Source organism: Setaria italica, chromosome II, assembly GCF_000263155.2.
Source record: "Setaria italica strain Yugu1 chromosome II, Setaria_italica_v2.0, whole genome shotgun sequence".
Classification (NCBI taxonomy): Eukaryota; Viridiplantae; Streptophyta; class Magnoliopsida; order Poales; family Poaceae; genus Setaria; species Setaria italica.
The window spans coordinates 36,195,804-36,215,026 of NC_028451.1; the positions used below are offsets into that span (position 1 = coordinate 36,195,804).

The 19,223-nt window shown below is 40.6% G+C and overlaps 2 protein-coding genes across 3 annotated transcripts; one reads left to right on the forward strand and one right to left on the reverse strand.

Moving 5' to 3' along the window:
- Positions 1-338: 338 nt before the first annotated feature.
- LOC101784251 (actin-related protein 2/3 complex subunit 5A) lies at positions 339-2,054 on the forward strand. The gene is made up of 4 exons (XM_004957183.4): positions 339-577; positions 665-737; positions 824-924; positions 1,710-2,054. The coding sequence occupies exons 1-4, from the start codon at positions 477-479 to the stop codon at positions 1,843-1,845; spliced, it is 411 nt and encodes a 136-aa protein (XP_004957240.1). The 5' UTR covers positions 339-476; the 3' UTR covers positions 1,846-2,054.
- Positions 2,055-2,802: 748 nt separating this feature from the next.
- Positions 2,803-19,084, reverse strand: LOC101784644. 2 transcript variants are annotated; one of them, XM_004957184.3, is made up of 22 exons: positions 18,642-19,084; positions 16,613-16,997; positions 15,668-15,784; positions 15,383-15,465; positions 13,691-13,837; positions 13,463-13,611; positions 13,260-13,390; positions 13,052-13,174; positions 11,960-12,033; positions 10,618-11,202; positions 10,351-10,462; positions 10,131-10,268; positions 9,473-9,769; positions 9,091-9,370; positions 7,796-9,009; positions 7,313-7,712; positions 6,311-7,218; positions 6,151-6,216; positions 5,921-6,046; positions 5,360-5,604; positions 3,823-5,278; positions 2,803-3,298 (listed from the first exon to the last, which is right to left on the reverse strand). In XM_004957184.3, exons 1-21 carry the CDS (start codon positions 18,779-18,781, stop codon positions 3,835-3,837), a joined length of 7,164 nt encoding a protein of 2,387 aa, XP_004957241.1. In that variant the 5' UTR covers positions 18,782-19,084; the 3' UTR covers positions 2,803-3,298; positions 3,823-3,834. The 2 variants fall into 2 exon arrangements, with proteins under 2 accessions (XP_004957241.1, XP_004957242.1); XM_004957185.2 differs by lacking the exons at positions 15,383-15,465; positions 16,613-16,997; positions 18,642-19,084.
- Between the last annotated feature and the right edge of the window lie 139 nt (positions 19,085-19,223).

Here is a 19,223-nt window from a genome sequence, read left to right on the forward strand (position 1 = left end):
GAGTTTTGAGTTTCATGTTTGGTTACCTGACGTGGCTAGTGCATCCTCGCCTCAGCTTGTGTTGTGGTGAGCTTCTGCTCCATCACCTCTTTTAATTTGCGAAAAACTGAACAAGAATAGGCAAGCTCTCACCGAGTAGCAAATCATTCGCAAATCAACAAGGACGCGAAAATTGGGAATGAATTTCGATTCTCACTCTACCATCAAACAGAAACAAAAAAAAAATGTACTATGGAGGAGTAAGCAGGCAAAAATCGTGTCTCCCAGCGCACGCGTCCAGAGCTCAATTCCATGCAATCACAAGGCTACTGGTGAATAAAATAGGTTCAAATGACACGTAGTAAATCTAAACACACTCACTTTTTATAACAACCTGCTAATTCCAAAGCAGCACACCAACAACAGAGCACGCAGCAGTGCGGAGAAGCCAACCCGACCCGCAGGCCGCAGCCAGGCGCCGACTCGTCGCCGGCGGGATGGCTTCGTCAGCGGCGTACCCCGACGCGGACGAGAACCTGGAGGCCATCATCACCCGCATCGAGCAGAAGTCCCGCAAGATCGAGACCCTCCTCAAGCAGCAAGTCCCTTCCCCTCTCCCACCTCTTCCAACCCTTTCTCCTCCGCTTCTTGATTCACCGGATCCTTTCTGTGCGGCGTTGGGCAGGTCGAAGCCGGTGGAGGCCCTGAAGACGGCGCTCGAGGGATCGCCCCTCAAGACCCGCGACGAGCGATGCAAGGTTCGGCGTTGATTCTTTTTCGATTTCTTCCATTGATTCAATGATTCCATGTGGGCTTCTTCATCCGTGGGGTTGGTTGGGCGCAGTCGGCGAACTGGATCGTGGTGCACCGCGCGATGATGGCCATCAGGGACGTCGACGGCATGTTCAACTCCCTGGATCCCGAGTACTACGACATCCTCATGAAGTAAGACATACACCTCTCCCCTGCTCGCTTCCCATCACTTGCTTCCAAGACCCAATTTTATTGGTCAGGGAAGGTCAGTGGCGTGCAATAGGTGTCCTGACAATTAACATTTCCTAGTTGGGGGATTAGATATCGCTGTATTGATCCTCCTTGAGTGTGTGATGCTATTGATACATACATTAGTTGAAAGATTTCCATGGCGTCAGTTTTGCGCAGAGTGCCAACCATTGATGATTGAGACTACTTGAAAGTAGCTAGCTACCTGTTGGGATTTAGGATTTAGGATCTAGAACTTATGTGATTGTGTAAGATCTAGGAGCTACATGTGAGAAACACACAATGGAGTCTTGGATTACTTATTCCATTACTTTTGTGGTCAAGAAGCTAGAGTGTTTAGAATTTTTCAGAAGAAAATTACTTAGGTGTCATTTGAAAATGGGTGTCATTTAGATTGCATGCAATCAATCTATTTTAACATTCTTGTCGGTATCTTTTTGCATCTTTGGACAGACCTATGATTGTTTGTTTTATGTCAAAGAACTATTATAGTTTATTTGGTTTACAAATAAATTAGAATAGGAATTGCTGATCAAAGTAGTGATTTAGACTGGATGACATACAATTTTAGGAAATCTGTAGTACAAACTGCAGTCCATATTTTGACAAAACGACAATGAGTGTGTCACTTTATTTGTCTCTGAACTGTTGCCTTGAATATCATTTCTGGTGCATTTTATAGTTTATTACCCCAACATTATTTGTCTGTAATCACCAATATGATACAGGTACCTTTATAGAGGTTTATCTACGGGGGACAGGCCAACATGTGACCAGTGCCTCAAAATTCATGAAAAACTGACTGAGAAGGCAGGCTTAGGATGTATATTGCGGTCACTTGCTGATACTGGAAACACCGTGTGAGCTTCATCTCTGCTGAGGGTGGACAGAACAAAGTTTGGTTCCTGCTCTATGCTGTGTTACTTTTGGCAAATTAGCTGTATGAAAAATTGTTAACTGTATGTTGTACATGATCTCGTTCTTTGCCATCTGGCAATTTCAGTTATCATCGTACCTTACTAGAATGGCTGAACTTATGTAGCATCATGTTCTTTTCAACTGTTTGTACTATAGTTTTTTTTTTGCCACTTTAGTAGAAACTCTTTAGGAGATTTTTCTGTACCATCAGAGCTGAACAAATGGCTGGGACCCTGGGACACTAAATAGATGTCTTTTTTGTCCTAAGTCAAACTTTTTTAAATTTGACCAAGATTATAGGAAAACGTATATTTATGGTATGAAATAAGTGCCATTAAATTTATCTTGAGATATATTTTTATAATATACCTATTTGATGCCATAAATATTGATTTATTTTTGTTTATAAATTTGGTTAAAGTTGAGAAAGTTTGACTTAAAACAAACTTAGAATGACTTTTTTTTCCTGAGACGGAGAGAGTATTGTTTGGTTCTGTGTATCGTCTGGCTACTGAACCCTGTGTTGAGCATAAATGTGCCTAGTGCGCAGGCGCATCCTCTTGATCGGATATTGTAGCGGTGGGGGATAGTACATGTAACGTAAAAGGTAGCACAGACAATTCACCAACAATCTCCCATTTCTGCACCTCGAGTCTAGATTCCATCGGGTGGAGGTTTCTAGCCAAATGCAAAAGCTGATGATTGCTGCTCCTCCCATCAACCGTGGACTTCAGGAGTGGAGCTGAAAAAGCTAGAGCAGAGCTACACCAAACGACGCCTGCTGTGCTATCGGGACGAGAACAAGCTAAAACGACGAACGCTTGACACTATTTATACGGGACGAGAACACAACATTTAGGAATTTAGCACGGTAGACAAAACTACGTCCTGCAAACGAAAGAATTGGTTAAAAGTCAAGCCTTCGTTCTGACGCAAACCACGTGATATCCCTTTCATTTTGAAGGACACCACCAGGCACATGTCAAATTCTGTCAGCGCTCTTGCTCCAACGGTGTTATTTACAAAATGTTACAGGGCAAAATTGGCTTGCACTTCAACAAGCGGTATGATCAGTCTGTTTTGTCCATATGGTCCCATTTTGCTCACATCCAAATGGATAAAAATGGGAAATAAAATGCTCTAAGAAACAATTTACAGACATCAGAGGAAATCCAGAACTAGGAAAATCAGCTGCTACGATCTTGTCACTGAATCGGAGGGAGTTCTCCCTCTGTAGGCACCGGCCGTTGCCAATCATACAGCATCCAGCTTTGGAAGACAGAAACTCATAATTCAAGCACTTCCACGGAAACTGCAGTATTCATGAGATCAGCACGATCCTGTCAGTGGGCTAAATGTTCTTTATGATCTACAGAACAGATGAAATGTCTGCTGCCACCTGATTACAATTTTAGAAGTGTGTTAGCTTCAGAACAGCAGACCAAAACAATTGCAGTAAATACGAACACATATACAGGAAGAGATGAAAACTTGATACATAGCAAAGCTTGCTTTTACAAAATGACTCAGAACAAAGATCCAGTAAAGATATGTTAAATTTGTGTGGATATAGAATTACACATGAATCATTAATCAAGCATACACGGCCACAGTATAAAAACTACCATTAAGGATATTTTTTAATAAAAAGGGGCAAAATTTTATCAAAAAACAAAGCACAAAGATATAAGATCAAACATGACAACAGAAAGAAAAAATTGTGCAACTTTCAATTATGCGGCAGACATAGGTTCTGTATATAAAGCAGCAAACACCGGTACACAACTGTGTCTTGATGGCAAAGCACTGACTAGCAAAAAGAACACAACCAGTTCTGTTTTTGTCTGTAGCATAGTTAAGGTAGCATGATTATAACCAGCTCTATTATTTATCTCTAGCATAGTTAAAGTAGCATGAACTTGCCTTGGCTTCTTCTCATTTCTTTTTCTTGGTACGATGAGTGGATGATGATATAAGAGCTGAAGAAAGCAAAGAATCGACATCCTCACGTTGTCGTTTTCTTTCTGCAATTAAATCATTTTTACTAGTTAATTTAGTGGATTGGCTTTTCTTGAGTTCTGGCACATGGCTACTTGCTTCATTGAAATGAGATGGACGTGAGGGATCCACTTGTGTTGGATTCCCAGGTCTTGGTTCCTCGGAGAACCTCCTCCTCTTGGCCTTATCAGCCATCTTCGTATCAGGATTTGTTGGTGGACAAGCACCATTCTTATTTGCTGGATCCAAAATTCCATCATGTTTCACTGAGCGACCCACTTTATTTGGATTATCACATCTAGGCTTCTCAGAAAACTTCCTTGCACCTTTAGCCGTTTGTATCAACTTCTGCAGATCAGGAACTGCTGGTGGAGAAACATCATCTTTCTTACTTGCTGATTTCAAGTCGAGACCATGTTTCAATGAGCCCTTCGGATTCTGAAACAAGTCTTGGTTTGACGAGGCCTTGTTAGTTTCCTTGCAAACATTCTGCACCACAGGTATATTCAATTCCATCTGCCTTCTAACACTGGAGCCTTCAAGAGAGCCCCCTTTTGCCAAGCCTTTAGAAAGCTCCAGATGATTATCATTATGCACAGTCGACTTTTTAACCTCCATTTGGTTTCTCATCACAGAATCCTGATCAGTGTTTTCTTGCCATGAGCTCTTGGTGGATCTCATATTACTATTCTGCTTTTCTGACCTGTCTACAAAAGATCTCACACTCGACTCTTGAGCTCTAGGAACCTTTTGGTCCCAGCATGATGCCGATTTTGATTTTTCTTTAGGTCTTTTACCATCTTTTTCTACATTCCTGGCAGCATGTGTTGATTGCTCCTTCTGGAGTCGAGCATCAACTCTCTTTGAGCTCATCATAGCAGCCTTTCCGTTATCCTTCTTCTTGAGATGACTAGTGTGGTAGCTACCAGTAGTACCATGTATATCTCTGGAATGAGGTTGGACCTCTTCAAATATCAAACGATATGGCCGCTTAATTGAGATGAACAGATTCCGCTCTTCAGCATTCCGTACTAAGGAATCCCAGTGTGAATTGATCCGCAAAGTTCTTGCATTTCCAACAATCCATAGAGAGAGCCTGGCACGTGTCAGTGCAACATTCATGCGTCTAACATCTGCAACAAACCCAATACTGCGTGCTTCACCAGTGCGATGCCTCTCATCTGATGAATTAGAGGCTCTAACAGTTGACAACACCAAGATATCAACTTCACGACCTTGAAATCCATCCACAGTATTTATCTCCATCTCAGCAACAATCTCAGGCCCAAAATAAGAAGTGAACCTTGAACGCAGTAGAGAGAGCTGGCTTCTATATGGAGTAATGATCCCTATTTTCCTAGAGGAGAACTCCAACGGATATCTGTTCATGAAGAAAACATAGAGCTTCAGTTTCCTGCACAATAATAAACCTTAAGCGGGCAGAGAGAAACAATCCTCTCACCTTTTCTTTAAAAAAGTAAGTATTTCAAGAGCTGCATCAGCTTCAAACTCATTACAGAGTGACTGTGTAGCAGCATTCCTTCCACAATGTTCACGACCGTCAGCAATATCAAAGAACATGTATGGACCAAGATAATCATGATCATGGAATGAAGCTGATTTCTCAGCCATCTCAGCACCATCAAGCAGTTTATTTTCGTAGAAATGTAAAGATGGAAATCTGCTAATCTCTGGATGCATGCGATACTGTAGACAAATCAAAAGAAGTGCACAAGGAATTAGCCTAAAAGTTGGCTGCTTCACTTACATATCCAGCAATACATGAATACATAATGAATGAATAAACAAGGGCCAAGCTCCGCACATTCGTGGTATAGACAGTTTTGAGGACCCTGTTACTCCATTTAATAATGTCATCAAGGTTGTTATTGCACAAAGCTATTTAGAAGCAGATAGCATAAACTGCAGTGTTCCACAAGGCATCTAAGCTGTGTTTGGATGGCCCAGCCGACAAGGCATCTAAGCTGTGTTATAGAAAGAGAATACCGTAATAATAGACTACCTGTTTAGTCAGCATAATCACTGGGTAACCAGCTCTTTGTAGGCGTTCAAACATGCTGCACTCATAGAGAAACTTGCTAGCCAATCCAGACATCACAGTAGCAGGTAGCTGCTTGGGATCACCAACCTTCAAAAGGGACATTGCTAAGTAAGTAACTAGAAATCTAGTATTGCTTCAGTGTAGTTCAAAATAATTGTGCTGCCAAAAAGTATTATAAAGTAATGCATTACCATTATGCATTTAGTTCCTCTCGACTTCAGAAGCTGTAGTGGAATCAGTGTTGCAGGTTCAAGGGCCTATAAAGAAGGAAACCAAGAGAAACTTATTCTTTGGTTCAATTGAACATAGAGCTAGAGCAATTTAAAGAACCTAGTAAGCATTAAATAATACCTGTGCAGCTTCATCAATAACAACAACATCAAACAGAGCATGCTCCGAAAAAGTCCCATATTTATTAGATGAAGCAGTTTCTGAGCAAACTCCATAAATGTCACCGCCGCACCCACTCAGTGTAGTCACAATAATTTCTGCTTCTCCAAGAATTGACTTCCGTACCTTGTGCTTTAGAAACTTGTTTTCATCAGCTATTTTTTTTTCACGTGCGTGAGCAGTGGCAAGTTCTGCAGAAACTTTCCTTTTCTGTGCATACAAAAAGTTAAGCTTTCCACCAAGCGCTTCATCAGAAACTTCATCGACCTCATCTTCATCAGCTACAGGAGAACCATCTTCACTTTTATCAGACTCAATTAGTTTTCGCCTTGACTCATAATGTCTAATTCTGTCCACGATCTTCTCCAAATTAGCCCTAAGTGAACTAGAGGATTCACCATCAGATGAATTTTTGCCATCATTATTAGTCTTCAGTTCATCCGACAATCTTTGTTCCACAAGTGTATCAATGAAGAAAGGCAATGAATTAGAATGAACTGTCTTCGCATTACCAACTCTCACTATATAAGGCCTATACATATTTCCATCAGTACCATACAATCCCTCACTGAGTCTTGACACAAGCTCATCAACTGCTGCATTTGACTGCGCACAAATTAAAGCCCTTCCTTTGGCAAACCGCTCTGTCGTTCCAGGACATTCTGTCTGAGAATCCTTTTCCAATTGTTTAGCAAGGGCTGCATCCTGCCAAGCTCTAGTTACAGCAGCAGATTCACTAATCTTTGCTCTTGGCTTGGTAGAATCAGTACTATTCACAGATTCATTTCTTGATAACTTGTAAGAGTTATCTGCATGTACAGATAGCAGAGCACTTACAATTGCTACGATTGTCCTTGTTTTACCTGTACCTGCAGGAAAAAAACAAGTACAAATATTTATGCTTCTGACATGTGGTGACAAGAGTTGCACAAACTTGCTGATAAAAATTGTGAAAAGACAAACCTGGAGGGCCCTGAATAAGGGAGAGGTCAAATTTTGTTTTAGAGCTTGTTGATCCAATGGCAATGCTTACAGCTTGGAGCTGACTTTCATTGTATGATGATTTCAATACTTTCCTCAAAGGGTGTGCTAGTCGATCAAGATGCACTTTTCCAGATTTATGATAGCTTTCAGCACAAGAAACAGGATTCAAGATTGCTGGAAGCACTGGGATATCATTTAACGATGAGAGAGCACTGAATTCACGAATTTGAGGGGTCATGCTCATAACCCGATTTAAGAACCACTTACTTCTTTCAACAAGAAGTCGTTTCGCTTTATTTAGACGTGCATTGTTACTAGAAAGAAAGAACTTTATCACAAAAATCAATGCCTTATTTTTATCACTCTCACGCCTCTCCACCTGAAAGAATAGAAAAATATTAGACAGCACATAAAAGAGTTTAGTTCATTGGAGTAGCAAACAATGGTGGGCAAGAACTGCACCTTCCCGAGCACATGGACTTGCTGTTCTGGGTCCTTCAGTGAATCTTTCGTGAGTAGTATTAAATCATTCTCCATGCAGCCTTTAAATTTGATAGACTGACTATTCTCAGGGCGGGCACGGACGATAAGGAATTCATCAACTCTTTCAACGGACAGGATAGATATGCATCCACAAATCATGTCATCAAGAGGGGTCTCAACATAAGAATTCTGCAACTGAGCCTTAAACTCTTCCAGAACTAGTGGCTGGAAAATCTCAACATATTGAGCTTGTGAATCAAAGCATACAGGAATTTCTTTTAAAGCAGGCATTTTTACTACTTCAGAAGAAGATAACCCAACAACAGTAAAGTAGTCCATTTCCAATATATTTTTAAACCAGCTGCCCAATTTAGGTGGCTGAAGCCGTCGTGTACTTGCAACCTTACAGCCAGAACCTTGTCTTCTTCCAACAGGCACTGGAAGCTGAACAACTTGTCTCTTAGGAACTAATATACTAGGCTTTGCTGAAGGGATTTGTGGCTTTTGGCAATTATCAAGTGCATGATCCAAAGGATCATCTTCATCATCAGATATATCCCTGAAGATTGACTTAAATTTTTCTGTACCTGATGACAAATTTGGACGCTGTGGTTGAGAAGTGCCACTAACAGATGATTTAACCAATTTTGGTAAAAAGGAATTATTATTTGCATTTGTTGGAAGCCTCGTCTTTTTCATTCCATCTAAACGTTTTGAGGCAGCAATGTTGCCCCTACTATCTGTTGATATGGGTCTAGAAGAAGCACTAATATTACTAGCTGGAGTGGATATCTGCGGTTTTAAAGGCACGTGTCTAGCTTCAGTCAGCATTCTTTGTTCTGGACGCTTAACTTCTTTCGACGTATTGGAAGTAGTTGATGCATCATTCTCCATAACTGATGATAAGACCTCCTCACTGGACACATCCGCAGCCGCTAAATTATCTTCACTATCTGAAAGGAGTATTATTTCGTGAATATCTGGTGAACAGGAGGGCTTTGTGCTTTCAACATTCACAACATTGTCCATGCCAGTATGTCTCCCCTGAACTGGAGAAGGGACACTAACAATTGGTTCTTTGAACATCGGTGCATCAATTAACTCTCCCCTTTTAACTGTTGCAGGAGCCTCCTTGGACAGTGCAAGTTTAAGATTTGAAACACTCTCTTCAAGTTCATCAATATTGACTGCATCTGAAAGCAAGGCAAAAGGTGTTACGAATTCTTTTCAAAGCTTCTATTATATACATTCAAAGGTTTGAGCATTATTCTAACCATGCGAAATGATATTGTCAAGATCTTCAATGTAGCGCTGAATGGTACCAGTACCACTATATGAACCTTTAAGTTCTTTCAATAAAGAGAGCACGCACTGTTTCCAATGTCTGATAATCACAAGGAGAGATGATTTTCCCCAGTGGATCAAGTGAAGAAACCATGCAATATCCATAGGGTCCTGAAACATTGTCGTCATACTGCAAGATTGGGTCCGACAATTTATACTGACCCTCTCATACACCAGAGGAAGCAACTCAAGCAAACGGACACAAGATATCTGAAACAATATTTATACATGAAGATATAACAGGTGGAAATAACAGCAATTCGATATGAACAATGCTGTCAAACTTTATAACAAACAGTGCTAGAGATTCACCTGACACTGTTTGGTACCTATTAGCTCCTTTCCTTCTCTCAAGCATGTGGAAATGAAAGGCCAGAGAGTTGCAGAAAGCAAAGTGCAGAACTTCTCCCAGTTAGTAACATCCACAACATGTTCTGGTGGGCTACCTAGCACGCTTGAATAGGGTTGCCGCAGGAAACCCCCTTCTGAAGGTTTCCCTGGCTGTGCAACTGGAGGTTTTTGAGCAACAACCTCCTTAAGTAGTTTGCACATGACAAAAAACAGGTGATGGAAAGTATGAAAATCTGCCAAAACTGATCTCGTTCCCACCTAGATATTTCAAACAAGTAGACAATATCAGTATTAACTATTTCCAAATTTCAAAGGAATAAAAGGAGAGAACTGTATGAATAGGTAAGAGAAAACAATCATTCTCATTGATCGTCAAATTGAATAGCACAGCCCTTTAAAATTAAAAGATACCAGATGATTCCCATCCCAAAATTGTTTGTACAAAATTTAAAGATTTAAATATGACCAAATTGTTTCTGCTGGTATTCCTCCAGTAACTGCAAGAAACTGACAGTCTGAGACCAACCAAGTGAATTTCAAACTTAGGTTCATGTTTCAATTCCAACAAAGCTAAATGAAGATAAATGCCAGACACAGGGGAAGTATGAATTTTTTTTACCAGTTGAACTGCATATCTTAGACCCAGAAAAACAGCAGAGAGTGAAGATGCACTCGAGCACAAAAATTGAAGCCCAGAAGTCAGACCCCGTGCTTGGGATACATGTTCCAAGATAGCCCTCCCAACTTGCCGCACATCCTATAACAAGTACAGTAACGAATAATAATAACCAGTTAGATGAAATTAGGGGTAGAATGAAAGATAATGGAAGTAACCTTACATCATTATTATCAACTAGCACCAATATCAAGCTTTCTCCCATCATTGGTTCCCAAGTCCATTGCTTTTGGAGCCCACGTTGTTCAATTTGTGTCATGACATGAATGGATAATCTAAAAGGTATTAATTTCATGTAAATATGACATATTGGCAAAAAAAAATATTTAGGTCTTAAGGTTTGCAGTCAATGCAAGATGTCAATATGGAATTGCAGACAAACTAAATAGACCAAATGAGAAGAAAAAGAAATTAATAAAATAGGATCAACCTTTTAAATACTTTCAATAAGAGAACGCAAAACTGTGACACCTTGAGGGTATTGATACAATCCTTCCCACTTCCACCATCATCAGCACCATTTGGAACTTGCCATGTAAATGTTGAGGAAACTTCTCCGACATGTGATGATAACCAAACATTCACAGGCACCGACGACTCTGTAGCTAACCCAGGCTCTAAAACAGATATATGAGACAATCCCCAAAGGACTGCTTTTGAAAATGCTATGGGTAGCTTAGAGGGTTCCAACTGAACCATTGTAAGATACCATAGCAAAGGGATGCATTTCCAATCCTTGCATTCCCGGCTTGCCAACTTGTTCAGAACATTGAAGTCGTTCCAACAGCTCTGAGACTTTTCTTCAGCGTCATGCGAGAAAGGCAATTCATCATCATCATCCGCAAACATGACAGAATTGCTTATATTATCCTTTTTAACAGACTCATACTTCAATTTATAGGAAATCAAGGCAGAAGCATCAGAAATTATGATAATATATATAAGACCAAGTGCAGGTTGCCGCAATGAACTATGTAAGCATGTATCCTCTATCGAACTTATCAAAGATGGCCCCCTATCAAAAAAAAAACAAAGAACAAAAGATGACGTGAAACAATAGATAAATTAAGGCAACCTTAAAGGAGAAAATGGCAATACAGCAGAAGTAAAAAAACATCAGTTTTTTGCTTGAAACAGACGGACGGACGGACGGACAATAATCCACTCTATGATTCAGAGAACATCAGAACAATGAATTGCCTTGGTGGAAATATGTGTGAGCAGTCAAGTCAGTAAGACATGGGATAGTTTGGCTTGGATTGGGCCATTTCACTCCCAAGTCAGTACATTGAAACAGTCAAAACTCAAAACACCCAGCTCAGAGGACAACTGAACCCATGAACATCCCATGTAAACCCGGGCCAACCTGTAAACCCGGGCCCATTATAATCATAATCCCCATATGGTCAATCTGAATGCTAACTAGAATCATTTTAGTTCAGAAATAAATAGTTTGACAGCACATGACCTAGGGCACCATGCTATTTTCTCACTGAATAATTTTAAAAGCAAAGCTGTATAAGAAATTAAAAATATAAAGACCAGGAACCATGTTCACCAATAACATTCAACAAAAGCATGCATGAAACAGTAAAGGTATCTGCTATGAAATATTCAGTGAGCAGCATAATTGTTGGTTTCCCCTCTGTTTCTATTAGTCAGCATCACTAAAAATTTCATTAACTATCACATATGGCCTCAATACATCATAAACATAACGAGAAATCTAATAGATATAAACTATCATCAGAATAAGCATGTTTGTTCATTACCACATATGGGCGCATTCGGTAGGTGGGCAAGGAGGGCACATTGTGTATCCTCTTTGAACAATAAGAAGGGCAATCTGGAAGGGAAAGGAAACTAGAAAAGTCATCACAAACAATAACTAATAACAGAATATGATATTTTGCAATCAGTAAAAAAATGATGACCAGCATACAATTTTAAATATCCAAGAAAATCCTGCAGTAGCTTGGTTAGTTTTTACATTAAAGGTGATATATAATATAAAAGATAGTTTAAAAATCCCATGATGGAACCTAATCAAGGATGCGTTGCTTCGCAACACCAAGATAAAAGTATATTCAACCACTTCATCACCAAATGCACCAAAAGTCAATGATCCCCAATACAGTGTTTTGAAGATGGCAAGATGTCAAGGTCAATCATGCTTAGTTTAACCCAAAAATCATTCTATTGCATAGTATTCTGAAACAAAAGGAAATCACCCTCACAACAGATGTGTCCCTTGGCATTGTGGATTTCAAGCTAACACAACCATTTTAAATGAGTCCAAGTCCCAAAAAGGTGGCAATTTTTTCTCGAATTGGCAGGACAGCTGCCCCTGCCCGTCATTATAATAAGAAGGAATCGAAGATAGCGATACCAAACCAGGTCAAAAGGGGGAAACAGCAAAAACAATATAGGAGCAATTGAGAAAGGTGGAACTTAATAGCCAGAAAAAAGAACAAGGGTTACAGGAAATAAAATTGTGAGGGGATTTAAATGGAAAGTCAAATAACTTCTGATTTCTGGAACAGCACAGGAGAACTGCGTGTCATCTCATTAAGAAGGGAGCTACAAAGGAGAGCCCTAGAGATCTCTGCAGCACGCACGTGCGCCCACACACACACACGCACGCACGCACACGCAAGAAGAGAAACTAAGTTACATTCGCGCCAGAGTCTAGGATCCAGACAACCTCAACCAAAACACCTCTCAGTACTAAGAGTCAGGGGCCAGCGACCTAAAGAGAAGCTCATGAGTGTGGAGGCCCCAGTCATGCACCATAAGCTACGCTCATTGGCCACTGTATGTAAGACAAAAATAACTAAAAAGGAAAAAAAAATACATAAGCTAACCTTAGTGGCGTTTTTTCTCATCAGAGCACTGAAATTACTACTCCGGGTGACTTGATGAAGAAGAAAATATAGGATGTTCCTCCTTTGCTTTTCATGCTCACCGTCTTGTAGTGCTTCAAGTGACTGCATATAAATAACTGGCTTATCATATATTACATTAACGTTTGCTAGATGAGAAGACAATTCAGTAAAGGAATGAGAAACATGCCTGAAGAAATGGGAGGAAAAGATCAAAAATTTCCTTGTGACTTTTCTCATCTCGGGTATGGAAACAGTGACCTAATAATGTGTTTCGCATAACACTAGGTGATAGTGTTGTTCTCAACCAAAGTTTGCAACCTAAAACAAGAGAATTTAACTTTTGAAATTAAGCAAGTACCGCAGGTCAACAGAAACTCGTAGCACACTTACCAAGCATTTCAAATGAAGCTTTGAGGCAACTTACAGCACACGACAAATCAGATGTGTCATCACTGACATGGTTAAGTACAATATTCAGGAATACAGGGTACTTTTCCAGAATTCCATCTTCAAAAGCTGGCGCCTCAAGAAATCCAAGGCTGCAAAACCAAGTCAACAAATTAGCAGGCATGATGTTTGAGTTACATAAGCAATAAGTCATGTGTTAAACACACATACAGTGATTTAAATCCAAGCCATATGTCAGCTCTTTTCAGCTGCACCCTAGGCCTTGAATGTTCTGAAGTAGATGGAAGAACTTCCGCTTCCAAAAAGTTAATATACTTTTGCATTAAGGGTTGCAATTGTTCCAAATCAACTGCTCTCCTGCAAATTGTCAAAAACTCAAATATTTGCATGATGACTTTATACTTAAAGCAGACCTGGTTAACAAAACCCAATATGTTAAATCCCAACTAGGTTAAAGCAAAACCCAGCATGCTTAACGTCATTAGAGCAATTGCTCACATGCAACTTGCTTCCTTGTATAGAGTTAAGATGGTGAGTTATATACAACAACAGATTCATTGAACCTAAGATTCAATACTCTATGAACTGATAAGAAAAGTGGTGATGATAAGGAAAAGGAGTATTTAAAGGATAAATACAGAAGCATTCATGTCCCTCTCGTGTTTTAGCATTATAAGTCAGCATGCCCTTCTAATAGGACTTTACTGTAGAAATCATGGTTCTTAAGGCCGTAAAGGTGACGCATGGCAATCCACCCCCTTCCAAATGCCTAGGCAACCCAAGGCAATGGCTTACCAAGCTCTTGAGAAATAGCAAAACAGCCAGCACAAATGTGCCTTTCCCTCTCGTAGAAACCCTCCTATACTCCTCAGATCTCTCTCTCAGCTCCCCCTTCCTCGCTTGCATCCCCCACCTTTCTTTTTGTTGTGCTGCTAGGCCCCGGCTACTCCTCCCTCTCGCTCCCCTGCCCCAACCACCCCTGCTGAGCTCTTTGATAACCGATACCTCTGCGCTCTTTGATAACCGCCGCCACCGCAGCTGACCATAGAGAGTGCTGCACCATCCACCGGCGCCAGATTCAGCAAGCATAGGACATGCTGTGGCTGCTTGGCCCTGTGGGCCGGTTTCCTTCTCGGTTTTCCCAAGTTTTTGGCAGTGAATGGAGACTCCCAGGATCTGTGAGCGCCTTGTGGCCTAGGCGAAGCCTTAAAAACCATGGTAGAAATTGTTCTACCTTTACAGGGATAACTTGCCAAATTTTCCTAATCAATGCTCCTCATTAAATTGCAAAATTGTGTCTGCAATTAATGTTTGTTTCGGATTTGCCAACAGCTAAAGAACTAAATATATGAAACAAAAGAGCTACAACAATATTAAGTAATTTCACCACTAGTCTTGATTGCTGTGCCAAGAGCTCAAGAACAACTAAATACATGAAACAAACGAGCTGGCCAGCTGGGTTTAAGAATTGTATGAGTCTTCCAAACATTTTACATGAGTTAAAAGTCAGGGAAAGTGAGAATAGACGTATAGATATATAAAGCACAACTTTAACATAAGCTGATCAATTTTATATGAAAAATAAATTGATTTTTCATGTTATCGTGAGCATTTAAGGTCGGTACCACTTATAAGGGCTTCCGAATTAATGTTCCGTGTTTATTAAAATTTCAAGTATGAAGCTCTAATACACACTATGGCCTATGGATGACAGGAAACAGCATTATCGACACAGTTGATAGATCCTAGCGCAGTCTCACCACCCAACCACCATGCCAACTAAAGTCCACATTGCACAACCGTCTAGATCATTAGATGTATTTCTACATATCATATGCTACGGAAATGTCGTAACTTTCTTGGCTCGTGATGAACGGACAAGTGGCGACTGGCAAGTATTACCTCAGTTTCCCCATGGATCGAGCCAATCGAAGCCCAATAGCCCGAGCTTTGCAACTTTTGAAGAAAAGTAGGGCATAGACACCCTAAATTTGAAAGTTTTAAAAACATTGTGAGATACAGGTGGAGAATCTTAACAATACTATCTGAGCATTAGGCTAAAATAATGGCGAGACACACATATCCTTGACTACTTGATCATCCAGAAAAACTCCAGCTTTTAAGTCTCCAATACTCAACTGAGAAACTTGTGCTATGAGCAGGGATCAAGGGAAAAAGTTAGCTTACAGGGTATTGCTGATTAGTTGAAAGGCTCAATTCATATGATTCATCAATTGTTTCAATGAACATCTGAAACTGATTAGCCAAAGATTGGTCATCTAAAAGAACAGGATACATCAAAACCTGCAAACACAAAAAAGGATAAAGAGTCGGTCATGGTTGTCACGGAACTTAAGAACCTATGAGATGGTTTTATGTAGATACTTATAGAAGATACGGATGTTTGTTGTTTTGCAGATAAAAGTATTAGGTTCATTGTCAACAGTAGATAACAAAAGAAAAAGGAAATTAGCTGCTCATTTACAGGTCACAAACACAGTACACCATATGTGCAGGCTAATAATGTTCCTCTTACATTATTAACATAGCAAATGGTATTCAATTAATTTGTGAAATACGTACAGATTCAATGGGTGTCAATTATCACCTATAACAATAATAAAATCAGAAGGACAGATTGTGTGATAATGGCAGACAAAACATTGTATGCAAATGCACTAATAAATAAATGCCAATTTATCTGTGTACTCTATGCAGTAATGTGACCTTTTACTATTCCCAAAATTTCTTTTCATTGGCTGCATTAGGATTTGAATGAAGTCTTTAAAAGTTATGCTTGACCATCAATTTATTGTGTGATATATCATGAATTGCTACAAAATAAATTTTGCATTAAGAGATATGTGGTAAATGAATACATTGATACAGCTTTTATACACAAAGATGCATATAATTGACTGATTGTTATCCAAACTTAGAAATGAGTTTTTAAAATCACAATACATCCAATAAAAAGAAAAGATAGGAGTCTCCAGTTAATCATAATTCATGACCATACTTCTCAAGGAAAAAAAAAGTAAATAAAAGAAATCCAACTTTTACAAATTACAAGAGGAAATCAACAAGTTGCAGAAAGAGAAACTGAAAAGGCATCGCATGAATGGAGCATACTTCGAACATTATGCTGACAACTTCTTCACCATGGCATGAAGGGTCATATTCCTTGAGCTGAATCATTTTGTTGATTTGTATAAGATGCTCCGTTACCCTCTCTTCATCAAGAAGCCGCAATACTTTCAGAAGGGGATCGACAGTATCTGAACGATATTCAGTATCGAAAAATCCCTGCGCCTGGTGGTGTTCGCATACACATTGTGTGCAAATACCCATTTCTTGAGAAACTCGTCTCCATATTATTCTAAGAGATGACTCATCATCCTTATCGTCAAAGAAGCCATGGAATGTTTCCAAGAAGGGGCCCATAATATCAGCATATCCACACCAAATATGCTCTTCTTTTGGCAAATTTACCAGGAAAGTATAACAATGTGAAAACCTGCAGATGATTTAACAAACGTGAGGTGTAAGATCTCATTACGATAACAAGGGAGACGTACGAGGGAGCATCATGAACTAGCATTTGCGTGTTTTTGGTGTCTGAGGCAGGTTAATTTCAGATAGACCAAAATGTCTTTCATCATAACCCTAGACTACATCAGCTTTCATTTAATGTCAGAAAATCAAGAAAAAAAAAACAATGCCAATTTCTACACAGGTGCATAATTTGAAACCCTTCTCACCATTGACTAATTAATTGTTTCAAGATTTATATTTCTGTGGTATAAAAAAGCAACAACAATTAAGTTTCCCTAAACACAACACTAGATACATATCATTCTAAGATTGGAACTAAAGATGCAGAGTAGAATTGAAAAATGGAGTAATAGTCCTTTAATTTGGTGACCAAGCAGTGGTCAATATTAGGTTTGCCATGTCATTTGCTTGGTACACAGCTTTACCCATTTTGAAATAGTCATCGGGACGAAAAGCTTCGTTGTCAAACCAACCATTCAACATCATAATCAATCATCTTAATAACTAACTTTCTCAGCACATCCAATATCAGATCAAGAAGCAGAAAATAAGCTAAATAGCTCATACCGTGCTCACTGAGAATTTTTTTGGGGATTACTGTATCTTTTGCAGAAATGTCAGTTAAAACTCAGAAAATGCTTCTTTCCAAAATCAAGTAAATGTGACCCCCACTTTACTGTTGTGGTTATCAAATGGATAAGTTGTCCGCATACTCACCTACATGAAACTGTTCTGGTGCCGAAACTAAAATTAACAAAGATGGGCCACGAAACATATAGAATTTGGCTATAACCTATAAATGCCTAATCCAATGTCTGGCATGAAAGCCTGTTACATAAAACGCCACATAAAGTAATGTAAATAATGTCCTTGAGCTATTTGGAAAGTTCCATTCGTGCCAGCTAATCTTAAACCCATAGCATTCTTTTAGATCCACTTTTTAGCTAGCTAAGTTTACATTCAGGCCAGTGAATCTTAAACCCATATCATGTACGTAGATCCGCATAGTTAGCTTGCTACCCTTTAGGTGTAACAGCCATCATACGACGACCTATGATCGTCTGATTCCCCAACTTACTGGTTACTGCCAACAAACTTGGAACCTAAACACTCAATCCTTATGCCCAAGACTTTGCATCCAGTGTCTACTTCTGAGCACATTACAAATCAAATACTATGTCTGCAACCACCATTGAAAAAGTTCAGTTTCAAAAAATCCAGTTCCTATCAAATAAAAGTACTGCCACCAGACTTCCAACAGTCCAATATAAACAATGCTTGCATTCATGATGTTAGTAAACCCTGGAATCTGCGAGTTTCGATCAGCTAAGTTACAAAAGTCAAAGTGAGGAGCTCGAGAGACTTCATAGGCAGTAAGGCGCTGAAATTCGCACTGCCAAATCCAACTAGCCAGAAACCAAATCCCAGGCCTAGTAATGTGCAGCCAAGTTGCTCGAATCCTAATCCCAGGGCAATCCTAAACCCACGAAGACACCCCTAAACCCGCGCGCGATTACGCATAGTACCGACCGCCGCGCCGTCTTAAGAGATAAGCGAAGTGGGTGAGCGATGAGGGGAGACTTGGCAGGGCTGCAGCCGCACGTACCACTCCTCCTTGGCCCGAATGAGGCGGCGGTGCTTGGCGGCGGACGGCTCGCCGCCGTCTTCGGCCTCCTCGTCCTCCTGGATCCCGCGCCACCGCTCGGCCAGCTCGAGCCGCCGCGGCCGCGCCGCCGCCCTCGCCATCGCCGTGGATGGCGGATGCCCGGTGATCGGCGACGAGGTGCCCGCCGGCGGGGTTCTAGGGTTCCGACGAGGCGGCGATGTCGCGCTCGGGAAGAGGCGGCGATGTCGCGCTCGGGAAGAGGCGGCGGGGCGGGAGGCTTCCGAATGGAAGGGGATTTGCGAGTGGCAAGATTGCCTCTCGAAGTTGTAGGCGCCGGTGGGGCGATGTGCTCGTGCCGGTGGCCTCGTGTTCCGCCCCGGTGCCCGCCAGTCCCCCCGTTTTGAGGGGAGACCGGGGGAGTACGATGAGCGTTCTCGCGCCTGGCGCAGTAGCCGAATTCGGGTCCCGGTTTTTCCTTTTCTATTCTCTTTTTTTAAGGTCTGGCTTGGGTTTAGCAAACGCGCAAGGTGCAAGGCATTTCGTGGACACCTACACATTCCCTCCTCTTGATTGATGGCGCTA

Coding starts and splice junctions, on each gene's coding strand:
- LOC101784251 (XM_004957183.4), top strand. CDS start 477: ATGGCTTCGTCAGCGGCGTACCCCGACGCGGACGAGAACCTGGAGGCC. Junction 738..823: donor CCCGCGACGAGCGATGCAAG/GTTCGGCGTTGA, acceptor GGTTGGGCGCAG/TCGGCGAACTGGATCGTGGT. Junction 925..1,709: donor TACTACGACATCCTCATGAA/GTAAGACATACA, acceptor AATATGATACAG/GTACCTTTATAGAGGTTTAT.
- LOC101784644 (XM_004957184.3), bottom strand. CDS start 18,781: ATGGCGAGGGCGGCGGCGCGGCCGCGGCGGCTCGAGCTGGCCGAGCGG. Junction 16,998..18,641: donor ATTCGGGCCAAGGAGGAGTG/GTACGTGCGGCT, acceptor AATCATCTGCAG/GTTTTCACATTGTTATACTT. Junction 7,219..7,312: donor CCTTATTCAGGGCCCTCCAG/GTTTGTCTTTTC, acceptor TTTTTCCTGCAG/GTACAGGTAAAACAAGGACA.